The 12,040-nt window shown below is 41.3% G+C and overlaps 1 protein-coding gene across 2 annotated transcripts in view; it reads left to right on the top strand.

Moving 5' to 3' along the window:
* The first annotated feature begins 3,934 nt into the window (after positions 1-3,934).
* The window catches only part of LOC130165302 (prospero homeobox protein 1-like), a 38,973-nt gene continuing 30,867 nt past the window's right edge, over positions 3,935-12,040 (top strand). Inside the window, exons 1-4 of one of the 2 annotated variants that reach the window (XM_056370450.1) lie at positions 3,935-6,709; positions 8,444-8,516; positions 10,587-10,999; positions 11,212-11,838. In XM_056370450.1, the coding sequence (XP_056226425.1) occupies positions 10,649-10,999; positions 11,212-11,838 (978 nt within the window). In that variant the 5' untranslated portion in view covers positions 3,935-6,709; positions 8,444-8,516; positions 10,587-10,648. The remainder of the gene's footprint in view (positions 6,710-8,443; positions 8,517-10,586; positions 11,000-11,211; positions 11,839-12,040) is intronic. The other variant, XM_056370451.1, reaches the window with a different exon arrangement.

Genomic DNA, 12,040 nt, shown 5'->3' with positions numbered 1-12,040 from the left:
GAAAAACATGAATAAATACATGAGCAGTGTAGAGCTCCACAGGACTGATAAAAAGAAAAGAAAAACACACATGAATTACAGGAACTGAAAGAAAGAATAGTAAATTGAAAAAAGGGGAACAGATGAATAATTTTGATGGTTTTGTACTGCAGTAATTGTGCTGGGAGAAAAAAAAAAACGGGGGAAAGGAGGATGATGAATGACGAAAATCCTCCAAGTCCCTGAGCTCAGGAAATGGAATAATTATGAAAAGTTCAAGTTAATGGCAGAAATTAACTTTCAGATGCCTAAGAGTTGTTGTAAAAATAATATCAGGTTTACTCTATTACAGTGATGACAACAGTGGCCTGGTTGTTCTATTCTATACACAGGCAGAGAAGTGTTTTGGTGATTAAAGATAAGAGAGAGAAACATTATGCAATAATAAAAGACAATTAAATCAGCGTTTTGACGATGAGCCAAAAAGTACACTGCTACTTTTACTTTCACTACAACTGATTGACCACTACAAATCCCTTCTTTCACCATTACCGCTGCTACAGCTCCACCGAATTCCACAATTAGAGTTTCAGTCCGCGGCTGCTGCTACTGCTACTACAGCGCAAGTATGACTGCTATTACATTTACTGTTGCTGGCACTAGTGTTACCCCACTTCTGCAACTCGCAGTTTGTCACTTGATCGAACACCTGACTGGACTAAAGTACCAGCTTCTTATTAGGACTTTCAGTGACTTTTGTTTTTGAAAAAATCATCATCTGCTCTAAAAAATACATTTGTAGGCTTAATGTTGGAGCACCAGATCAGCTTGTACTAAGACAACTCATTCACACATTAGAGTTTTTCTCCAGCACGAAGCGATGAAGACACCATTCTGGATATTCAGGGGAGGCACAACACAATGTCTGATTCTTAAAAACGTAAAATAATAAACTAAGACAACATTAAGAGTTGACTAGAATAACAGCTTAATACAGTAGATCATTTCCTAGGAGATGAAGGGTGCATCAAGTAGAATTTTTCAGAGCACTGCAAACACCAATACCCTTATCTAATTTGTTCACATAATATGCAGACATTTTGAATTTCTTTTCACACATTATTCAAGGCATTAAGAGAGTGGCAGGAGAAAGGAAAGCTGAGGAAAAACAGGCAAAGAGAGAAGATGATGTGCATTAAAGTTCACAAAGTATAAATAAACCTAACCATTGTGCCTACTCAGTGTAACACACTCTGTGTTGCTTTATTGAGCGCTACTCATTCTTTGTGTCATCTAATGTTCATGTTTTTGGGCACAGAGGAGAGGAGAGGAGCCTAGATACCTGGTAATTTCTGCAATAAGACCTTTTTACCACCTCTTACCTCTTCACCTATACTATATGTTACTTCTGTGGTCAAAGTGCGTGTGCATGCACGTGCGTGTATGTTTGCGTCACTCCTCTCAGAAAAGACCCTGGGACCCTCCTCGACAGTGAGAGCTTTTAGCTCTTCTTCGCTAATGTCCTGAATAATGGCATCTTGATGGAGAGAGAGCAGATGAAAAAGAGAGGAGAAAGAGAGAAAGGGGAGAAAGAGAGAGAGAGGAAGAGGGGACGGGGAGGGGGAAGAGATGGAGTAAAAGACAGAAAGAGAAACCACTGCATCCATCTGTCTTTACCTCCAGACCTCCATCAGTAGCAGGCCTATCATTATTCCCTCTCTCTGCCTTTCTCTGCCTTTTTATTTTCATTATTCCCTTTTTGTCTCTTTTTTCAGCATGATGATGATCCACAGAGATTTTATTTGCTCTTGCAAAAAGACACATCTTAACTTGTGTGTATGTATGTGTATGTATGTGTGTGTACGTGTGTGCGTGTGTGCGCGTGTGTGTTTGTGCGTGGGTGTGTGCACGCGCATGCCTGTCCACATGCAAGATGTAATTTTGTGACATGCCAACCTTTTAGCAAAGGGAACCTCTGATGGTTTTTAGGAAGAAAAGGGAATATGCTGTTTTTCACTGAAGCCACTACAGTAGTCCCTAAAGATGCAGAATCACTAATGGCTGCTACGTCTTGGCTCCTACAAAAACACCGACTCTACTGAAGTCTAGACAAAAAGTTTGAGGTATTCAGTTGATATGCAAAGCCCCACACATTAGATCAATATTTTTTTTGTTATGTGAATTGTTTTAAATGTTATATTACATATAAGAGAAGTACAGTTTGGTGTCACATGGTTGCCAACTTGCTCTTTCCACCTCAGCTTCACCCAGACTTCCTCCACCTTTGTAAAAAATGAGATTTTCTGACATCAGTGAGACAAAGAGTCAAACTAACCCCAAAACCTCTGCACCAAAAACAGCCCTTAAGACATGTAGAGCTGGCGTCACTGATGCAGTGTGCGTGTCTTCTTCAGTCAATGGTTGAAACAGAAAAGTGGAACTGGAATAAAACTGTTTAAGACTTGCAAGATAAAACTGGTTCCTGTTTTGTGCCACAAAGAAATGTAGCAAATTTTCCACCATATCTGAACCTGTGTTAAATGACCGATCATCCAGGCGTCTCTACAATATACTTGCTTCAAATGTTTGATTTAGTCACTTGTCATGTTAAAGCGTTATATGGAGCACCTTTAAACCTCACTCTGTTGTTTCAAGTCTGCTCATTAAAATGTGGTTTGGGGTGAGATTCCCTCCGAGGCAAATATACAGTATGTGACTACAGTAATGTAAAAGTGTCAAAACGATGCTGTGTACGCTCAGTATTCAAAGACACTGCTGAATAAACCACACACACAGTGATTAAATATTGACACTGATTACTTAAAAATGTTACATTCAAAAGGAAAAAGAATGAGAATAGAGTGCTCAATTGCAAAGCTACCTCAGCTGTTTTTTTTTCATCCTTTTGCTGTCAGCTGAACATGAAGTGTGTTGTGCAGTCTGACCATGACTTACATTTGTTTGGATTGTCAGTTTGGCTCTTTGGTTAAATCCTGTAATGTTAGCAGCGGCCGGTTGATTAAAAACCTCACTGTTGGTACTCGGGTTGTCGGGTCACTCAAGGATGTCTGCGTTCAACTGCAGCGGATAAACTGCAGGGACAGTTCAGGGGTGACTGACCGTGACCGAAACACACACACAGAAACACACTCGCAATCCCACACACACTCTCTCTCTCTCACTGCTCACACAGTTTCCACCTTCTTTTCTCTCTCACAAATGCAAGCACACTTGCTCCATGTATGTGTATGTGTGTCATCCATTGAACAACACACTCTCTCTCTCTGTCTCACAGAAACACTGATGGGGGTCAATGCCACATCAGGCAAGTAAACATAGGGAGTTCAACTAGTTAAACATTAATACATTTTTTCTACTGTACAACTGCTGCAAATATTTTCAATACTCGCCCATTTGTTTAAAATAAGTGAAAGCACATACTTGTGAATATTACCTACATTTCTTTTTCTTTTTTTTTTAGATTCTTTAAAAATGTGGCTGTTATGTAGCAACACCTCTCTTGAGAAAAAAGACCAGTGTTAGTGTTATAAATTTACCAACTGCTCTCCTGCTCTTTTTTTCTGTAAATTGCCATTATTTCCTTTTTTCCACATTGTCTCATTCCTCCCGTTTTCAGCAACAAAACTGTCCCATAAGCAAAATTAAAAGCTGCCCCCTCCTCTTTAATGAGATAAAAGGATTCTTCAAGGACATCCACACACATACACACACACCGCCCCGTCTTATTTTGGCCTCACTCTCAGAAAATCGGGGTTTTCCCCCAAATATATATTTCTACATAATCCCAGTAGCCATACTCATGTCATAGAAACTGGACTTTTGTTGTCTTCTCTAAACATGCGCATTTTCTCCTTCTCCAGCTGTGGCTCCGCTGCAGATGCGCGGCTGCACGCAAACACTCAAGTTCATATGAAAGTTACCAAACTGCAAAATGGCATCACCCAGGGCTCCGTGGCTCAAATAGGTCACAGCTTTAACAGCACATTGTTAATTGGAAAAAAAGAAAGAAAAAAAGCGAGCTTTGTGTGTTACACGATGGTGAAGTTCAGTTGCCGTCTCTGTGCTAAATAATTGGCAAGAGATCATTAGACAAACAGGGCCCGTTTGCCTCTTCATGCAAGGACAACCTGCGTAGCACGAAACACACCTCTGTCTCCTCGGGGGAAAATACTTACCGGACATTTCTGGAGTTTAATATTTGTCTTTTTCCACAAATTAAACCACACGACACTGCCGCAGAGTACTTTCAATAATTGCACAACTTTGTGTAAATGCCGATTATTCCCGTGCGTAATTAGGTTAAGAGGAGAGATGCTGGATAAGTGGCACTGCCATGCACAGCCCTGATACTGCTCGTTTGTTAGACACAGAGTCCGCTGATGGGATTTAACACTGGATAATAGTGGAGGAATTCTGTATTACTTTTAAGTGGCCTCGTCTGAAACAAGATGAACACAATACTCATAATTGTTTCATCTCAACAATAGATGCGCTTTATTAATAGTAGAAAAATCCAAGTGTTTTTCATAAGGTGGTCCCCACACACACACACACACACACACACACACACACACGAAACGCACTGCACTGGCATACCTTTACATGAATAAAACACAGTAAATATCTCCATATTTACTCGAATCTGGCAAATCTCCAATCCATTCCCGCTTCAAATTGTTTTGAAAAATCGTACAAAAATGTTGATATTATATGGTTCAACTTTTCTGCGATTTGCCTTGCTTTGTCCGTAGCTTCTCCTGAGCAGCCATCTGTCTCACACCTTCCTCTCAAACAGCTTAATGTTCACTCCACCGTTTAGACAAAGAGACAGAATTTGACACTCGGCTGCTTGTTTAACAGAAATCTTCCTCTGTGAATGGATTCTTCTTATTAGCTTCCCTGAAAATTTCCTTTCCCTTCATAGATTTCGTGTGTGTGAATTTGGTTTTATTCATCTGTTGAGCGCCTGTGGATTTACAAATGATGCGTCCTACAAAAAAATGTCTGTGAAATAATTCCGGCTTTCTTCTTTTTTTTTTTTTTCTCGACCTGCGCACTCAGAACAGAAAACGTGAATCAGAGTCAATCAATGAGCCTCGACACTGTAGAAACCTGATGTTAACTCCGCAGAGCAATGACTCCAAACTCTTAACAATTTTATTTCATGAGGCCAAACTGACAAAAAGCTGCGAGTCTTTCAGCGAAATTGTAACAAGTGAAGCTGACATTTTTATGCAGTAAATGATATTTGGTGCGGGATTCAGTGGTGTGTCTTTACGCAGCCTGTTTCCTAAAAGGCCTCACAGTGTTGGCGTTTAAAATTCACTTTAATACAGTGTTTGCACATTCCTGTGGTGATATTTAATTTTAGAGCTCTCAGTGCCTTTAGAAGGACACACAGCGGGGCTGGATTTGTGGAGACGGCTCGAAGCAAGCCTCCGCTCTGCCGAAGTGTCCTTGAGCAAAACACCGACTCCCTCTCAGCTCCGGAGGTGACCTGACTTCTGATCTCTGGAGAAGAGGGGAGTTTCCCCACCAGGAGTAGCCTATCGGCCTAATGTTTTTTTTCTCGGTTTGGGGAAACTTTCTGTGATTGACAAGGAGCTGAGCAAAGAGGAACCCGCTTGTTTCCAATTACGCACACGCAATCACAGCTGCGTAAAGCCACGAAGGGAATGAAAAGAAACATAAACTTCATTAAAGCCTGTGTTTATTGGATTCTTAGCAATCAGAGCTGAGCTCATGCAGTGCACCTGTACATATACATACTGTTGTACCCGTTGGTAAAGCGTGAAAACAGTGAAATCAATGATCGTTGAACGAGGCTCTAAAATCATAGCTGTCGTTTTAAAGTTATTTTTTATTGAACGACACAAGTACACATGTTAAATTTACTGCTTTGATCTGTTCAATTGATGTATTTGTATCACAAACTGGGCTCTGATCTCCCTTCAGTCCTTAATTAAAAAGAAAAAAATTGAATAGAAAAAAACAAATCATGCTTACACACGGAAAAGGAACTTATGTCCTTAAAGTGTGGTTTAAGTTAAACGGGAAATTAATTGTACAATGATTTTCTGCAGCGTCTCCACTAATGAGAAAAGTTGGTGAACCTGACTTTCAGTTTACCCTCCGCATCCTCCTCTGCTCCTCTCTCCTCCCTCTCCCTCTCCGCTCTGGCTGCTCGCTGTTTTCGGGGGGCTCCTTATAAATAAAATCCACCGTCTCCGGCTCCTCTTCCTTATTGGTCAGGTGGAGCCGTTACCTCACTCAGGGGCCGGTGACGCAGCGTCTTCACGTATCCTTCATGTGCGTCTCTTCTTGTTTCTTACTGAGAGTCTTGCCGTCGGTCAGAGGGAGAAAGCGGGATTCGCGACGAGCCGAGAGTGGCGGACGGACCGGGTGCGCTCAACACTACACACTTCCCATCCCGGGAGGAGAGCGGCGCACAAGAGCAACCTCTCTCTCTCTCTCTTTATCTCTCACACTCTCTCTCTCTCACACACGCACACACAATCTCTCTCCGAGTCTCTCCGTCTCTTTTGCTCCCTCCCGTACACACATTCACGCCCGCGCGCACGCACGCTCTGCATACGTCTCCACTTTGCCGTGGTAAATTACGGCATTGATCTCAACGGCGAGTGCGGATCTGTCTCTTGTGTTCGCCCTTTCTTCGACGGACCGACTTGGAGGAACGCTCGAGAGAGAAGTAAGAACAAACTTATTACACTTCTTATTTATCACGGTTATTGTTGTCACCAGTGGGCTAACAAAGGCTATTGTAGGCTGTGTGTGTGTGCATACGTGTGTGATTTGTCCGATCGCATCGTGTGTGTTCGGTGTAACTTAACTTCCACTGATGGTTCATGGAGACGCTCCATTCCCGTCACACATCACGGATCCAGAGGGTTTAAATGAATTTTTCTGAAACTGTTTCTGCTCATATTGACTTAATGCGCGTCAGTCTCACACTGCTTGTGACTTTTTCCGGCTCTGTGAATGTTGCTCCGTGGACTAAAATCACTGATAGAAGTTTTTTTTGTCTTTTTTTTTTTATTATTCTAATGGGGTTTTGTTCACTGTTTGCTGCTGTGATTTTACTTCGGTTGTGGACACTGCCGAGGTGAACTCCGTGGATTCACGCTCCTGTCGCTGCTTTTGGACTTCGTGACAGTTGTTATAGGATGATTAACAAGTCGTTCACAGAGATGCGTTTTAAAATCCTCCAGCTCATATTCTGTTTGTCAAATTAAAACAAAGGGAGAACTTTGACTATGGATGAGAGAGAAAATCTCCCTGCTTCCAAATCAAATAAATGTCTTTCAAGAATTTAAGTCAAGTTCCATTTAATTAATCTGCAGTCAATTAATTCAGTATGATTGTCACTAAAACAAGAGCCAACAGCTTTGAATTCTTCCTCTTTACTCATGGAATTAAACTTTATACGCTTTAATTAAAAAAAAAAAAAAATTAAAAAACGACATATTAAGGTGGAACTACTTCATGTTTGCAGCGTGCGCCAGTCTACCTCTCCTGTTGCAGCAGGACTGCTGCTGTCTGTCATTACCGGGGACTAATGATTGTTTAGAGAGTGACAGTCATCTCTCTTCATTTGCCGTCAATAGCGCCGTGCGTAAAAGTAGCAGCTTGTGTTTTGTGTCGGTCTCTGGACAGCGGTGCTCTCTGCTCAGAGCGCACACAGGCAGCTACAGTGAGAAGGAATGACGGGGATCCCCTCAACACTGAGGCGTCACATATTTTTTCGTAACTCTTTTTAACTAGAATAACTCCGTTATTTTGTTCCTCTCAGATGCACAGAAGGAGATAACAGATGTGCAAATTATGACCTCCGACTAGGACAAAAAGTTTGATTTCCTAAAATCATTTTGACCCCGTTTTCCATTTTTCTAATTTTAGCCAGAAGTATTTATATGAAGCTTAAATAATTCTAGATAGACTCCCCTGAGAGAAATTAATTTATCCATAAACCACAAAAGGGTTGCATTCATTTTAAATGAAAATTAGACTTGTGCAGTTACTCATCAGTCACTTCTCATTTCAGTTCTCAATTGCAGAGCGAGTTATTCCTGCTCTTCAAACTCAGTGAGAAAAAAAGTTTCTGTTTTGTTACAGAAACCACACACACACACACACACACACACACACACACACACACACACACACACACACACACACACACACACACACACACACTCTCACACTCTCACACTCTCACATCTCCTTTCAATGGACCTTTCAGTGAAGCTCTTCTGAGCATGAACGCAAAAGCTACAACTATGCAAAGGTTTTACACGTGTTGTGTGTTGCTGCTGGTGTAGAACAGAACAATGTCTGACTTTGTCTAAAATGATTTTGTCAGTAATCACAGAAAAAGTGATAAAGACATTTTCATCCTCTATTGCTTTGTGTTTTATTCATTCAGACAGGAAACACTGGCTGTTTTTACACTGATACACCCTCAGTTTGACCTCAGAGACATATTTCCAAATAACCAAGTAAGTAAATAATCAATAACCAAGTTTTCAAGCTCTTTGGACCCCCCTAATCTAAACTGTTTGTCTCTCACTCTCTCTACCACCCCTCTGTGTGTGTGTGTGTGTGTGTGTGTGTGCCAGTGCCAGACCCCTGTACAGAGTAATGCCAAGAAACCAATAATGCAAACAGTGAGCAATGTTTGTATGCATGCGTGGACTGTATGCGAGTGTGTGTCTGGTGTATCTGGGTCACTGCTGGGCACTGTGCTGAGGGGCTGAGTGTTTTTCTGAGCACCTCTCGTCTACATCACTGAAACTCAGAGTCACATTCAAACTAACCCTTCTCCCCTGCTTGGACAGTATTTCATTTGGTAATGGCCCTGCAGAAACACAACAGTGTCTGCTTTATCGGCTGTTGTTGGCTAATGCAAAAGCATTTCATTTTTATACTTGATTCAGTCTGAACGTGTATTTGAGCACGTTCACATTTTTGTCTTTCTTTAAAATCTGTCACAAATTTGTTCTTATGAAAACTGCTCAGCTCCCGTGGACGCAGCTCTACCAAACTGTTGTAGGAAGCAGCTTTAATCTGTGAAATATTTCCCTAGACCTGACCGTGAAATCATTTGCAAAACAGATGCAAACAGGTAATATGGAAAACACTGCCTATATGTGCATGTGTGTGAAGGTACATGCGCAAGCAGATACTAACTTGCACCATCTAAAAATAGCCAAAATTCATTTTTGGTGACGCTTTTTGATGTTTTTTTTCTTTGTCCATTAGATTTGAAAATGAATGAGGAAAGCAATGTTGAAAATCAGCTCGGACTTAAATTCAACTTTAGCCTGAGAATTTTCTTTCTTTGATCTTTCTTTAAAATCCCATTTTGATAGTTCAGGTTTGGATACCCTACACTGCAAGTATCTCAGTCAATGTAAACCAGATATAGGTGATATTTCTGAATAGGGATGAAGCCAGCTCTTCAACTTTCCCCACTCCTACGTTAGTTTTAAGTGTTTCCAGAGCATCAATAGATCACATTTGCAGTGTATTAGACAAGAAATATTCACTCGTCAAAAAAAAAAGAAACCTTTGATATGAAGTGCACAGAGAACTTGTCAAAACCCGGTAGTATTTATACGAATTCAACTTTTCTTGTTAAAATCAACTATTTGAAGTTCAATAACGTCAAAATTCACTGTTTTTAAATATGTAAGATAAGTAGCGACTGCTTTCAAATCATGTGATGAAGTAAAAAAAAAAAAAAAACAACACAAAAGGGAGAAAAAAAATCATTTTTCTCTTCTTGAGAGTGAAGCGAAATCCCTCTGACAATAAGAGAGCCTGTCGATTCTTCACAGCTCCTCACAAGATGCAGAAATCAAGGTTACACCTCAGGGGAGGGGGAAATGGGAAATTATGTTGGTTATTACAGGGAGGTGTTACTCCTCTGTGGGAACATCTCCTTGAACTATTTTAAAAAGTGTGTTTTATTTTCTCATACCTTGGTTTTTGGTCAAGAAATGCACTGAGTGATTTCTTTTGTATAGTGCTCAGAGTGTGATCAATAGAACTGACTGCCCCTTTTGCTTCTGTCAGGTATGTTGGTCTGTGCTGTTTGACAGTTTTGCAATAGTTCCATAAGTGGTGATTTATGTGTCATATTTATTGTCTACTCTGTATGAACAAAATGTAAAACAAGGACTAAAGACAGGTTTTTCTATTTTGGAAAGTCTTCTGACGTTGTTAAAAGCCACAAAGCATTTCCAATTCACCAGACCAATTCACTGCTTTTAATAAAGTCTTTTCTTTTCATGTTGGTGCTAGTACATCCAACAATTCAAAACATTTTTTAACTTTTCCTTCTGTACACACCAGCATTATTTTAAAAATTAAAAGTCATTAAATATAGTTACAAATTTTTATGAATGGGCTTTTCTATGACCAAAGAATGATCACTTCACGCATGATTCTGCTAAATGATAATCTCATTTGTAAATGAAAACTTTAATACTCTCTGTAGAGTTTAGCTAAATGTTTTTTCCTGAGTGATATTGAAAGGCATCATGTTTGTTTTTATTGTTGACCAGGTAACGCCTCTCATCCGTCTCTGTGAGGACCCTTGGTCATGTCCGTTTAGCTGCCCTGCGGGATGCCTGATCATGACAGCACCACCCTCCTAACCAGACAGACAAAGCGCCGACGTGTCGACATCGGGGTGAAAAGGACTGTGGGCAGCGTAATATTCACCCGCGCCAGAGAGACCCTGTTCGACAGCATGAACCAATCGCACGGCCCTGATCAGGACGGAGACTGCTCGTTGGTCGGTCACGGCCACGGGGGAACAACCAGTGATGGAGAGAAGTCAAATGTTTTGAGGAAGTTGCTGAAGAGGGCCAACTCGTATGAAGACACCATAATGCCTTTCCCCGGTGCTACCATCATCTCTCAGCTACTGAAGAATAACATAGGAAAGAATGGAGGCAGTGACTCAGGTTTCCAGGTATATACAAACACACATGATGAAACATTAAGTCAATTAATCAATTAGATGTTTTCGGTTTTGATAATTAACGGTTTTAGTCGCCATTGCATTTCACCCTTCAAATCAACCAAACAAACAAGGCACTTAATAGTCTTCAATCCCCATCCATTAAATCATTTAATTAATCCATTAATTGTTTATTAATTCTGTCCTCCTGTTGTCCATCACAGGGGAGTGGAGCTCTGTCCAGTGGAGGCTCAGAGATCCAGGCCGAGGACGCCTGCAGCAACTCCTCCCGCGACCAGGACAGCCCATCTGACTGCCTCTCTCCTGGGCCTCCGCTTCCCCCTCCATCTTCCTCCTCCTCTTTCGGACGGCCACCGCCTCCTTCAAGCCTCAACTCCCATGCTCCCTCTCAGCCCCTCTGCCTCTCCTCCTTTGACTTGGACAGGCTGTCGGATGAGCACCTTCGTGCCAAACGCGCCCGCGTGGAAAACATCATCCGCGGCATGAGTCACTCGCCGCACGTCCGGCCCAACGGCAGCGACCACAACCAAGAGAGCAACCGTGAGAATGAGAACAGCAGCAACAACAGCAACAGCAGCAACGATCACAGAGGAGACAGCAGCCACAACACCAGCAACCACAACCATATCCGGAGTGACTGTCCCTCCTCCCTCCTGAGCTCTCCAGGGTCGCGGGCCGGTGTCGTCGGCATCGGTGAAGTTTACCGGGAGAATAAGAGAAAGCAGCGTCTGCCACAGCAGCAACACAGCTTCACCCAGCTGGTGTGTTCGAGGCAGGAGCAGAGACAGGAAGAGAGACGGCAGCTCAAACTGCAACTGGAGGACATGCAGGTTGGTAGGGGATGACATTCAGGGCATCTCTGCAGTATATATATATATACATATATATATATATATATATATATATATATATATATACATATATATATACATATATATATACATATACATATATATATACATATATATATATATATATACATACATATATATATATACATATATATATATATATACATACATATATATATAT

The sequence above is a fragment of the Seriola aureovittata genome, chromosome 24 (assembly GCF_021018895.1).
Source record: "Seriola aureovittata isolate HTS-2021-v1 ecotype China chromosome 24, ASM2101889v1, whole genome shotgun sequence".
In the NCBI taxonomy this organism is placed as follows: domain Eukaryota; kingdom Metazoa; phylum Chordata; class Actinopteri; order Carangiformes; family Carangidae; genus Seriola; species Seriola aureovittata.
The sequence above is the reverse complement of the archived record's forward strand: the minus strand, read 5'-3'. Positions and strand labels throughout refer to the sequence as shown.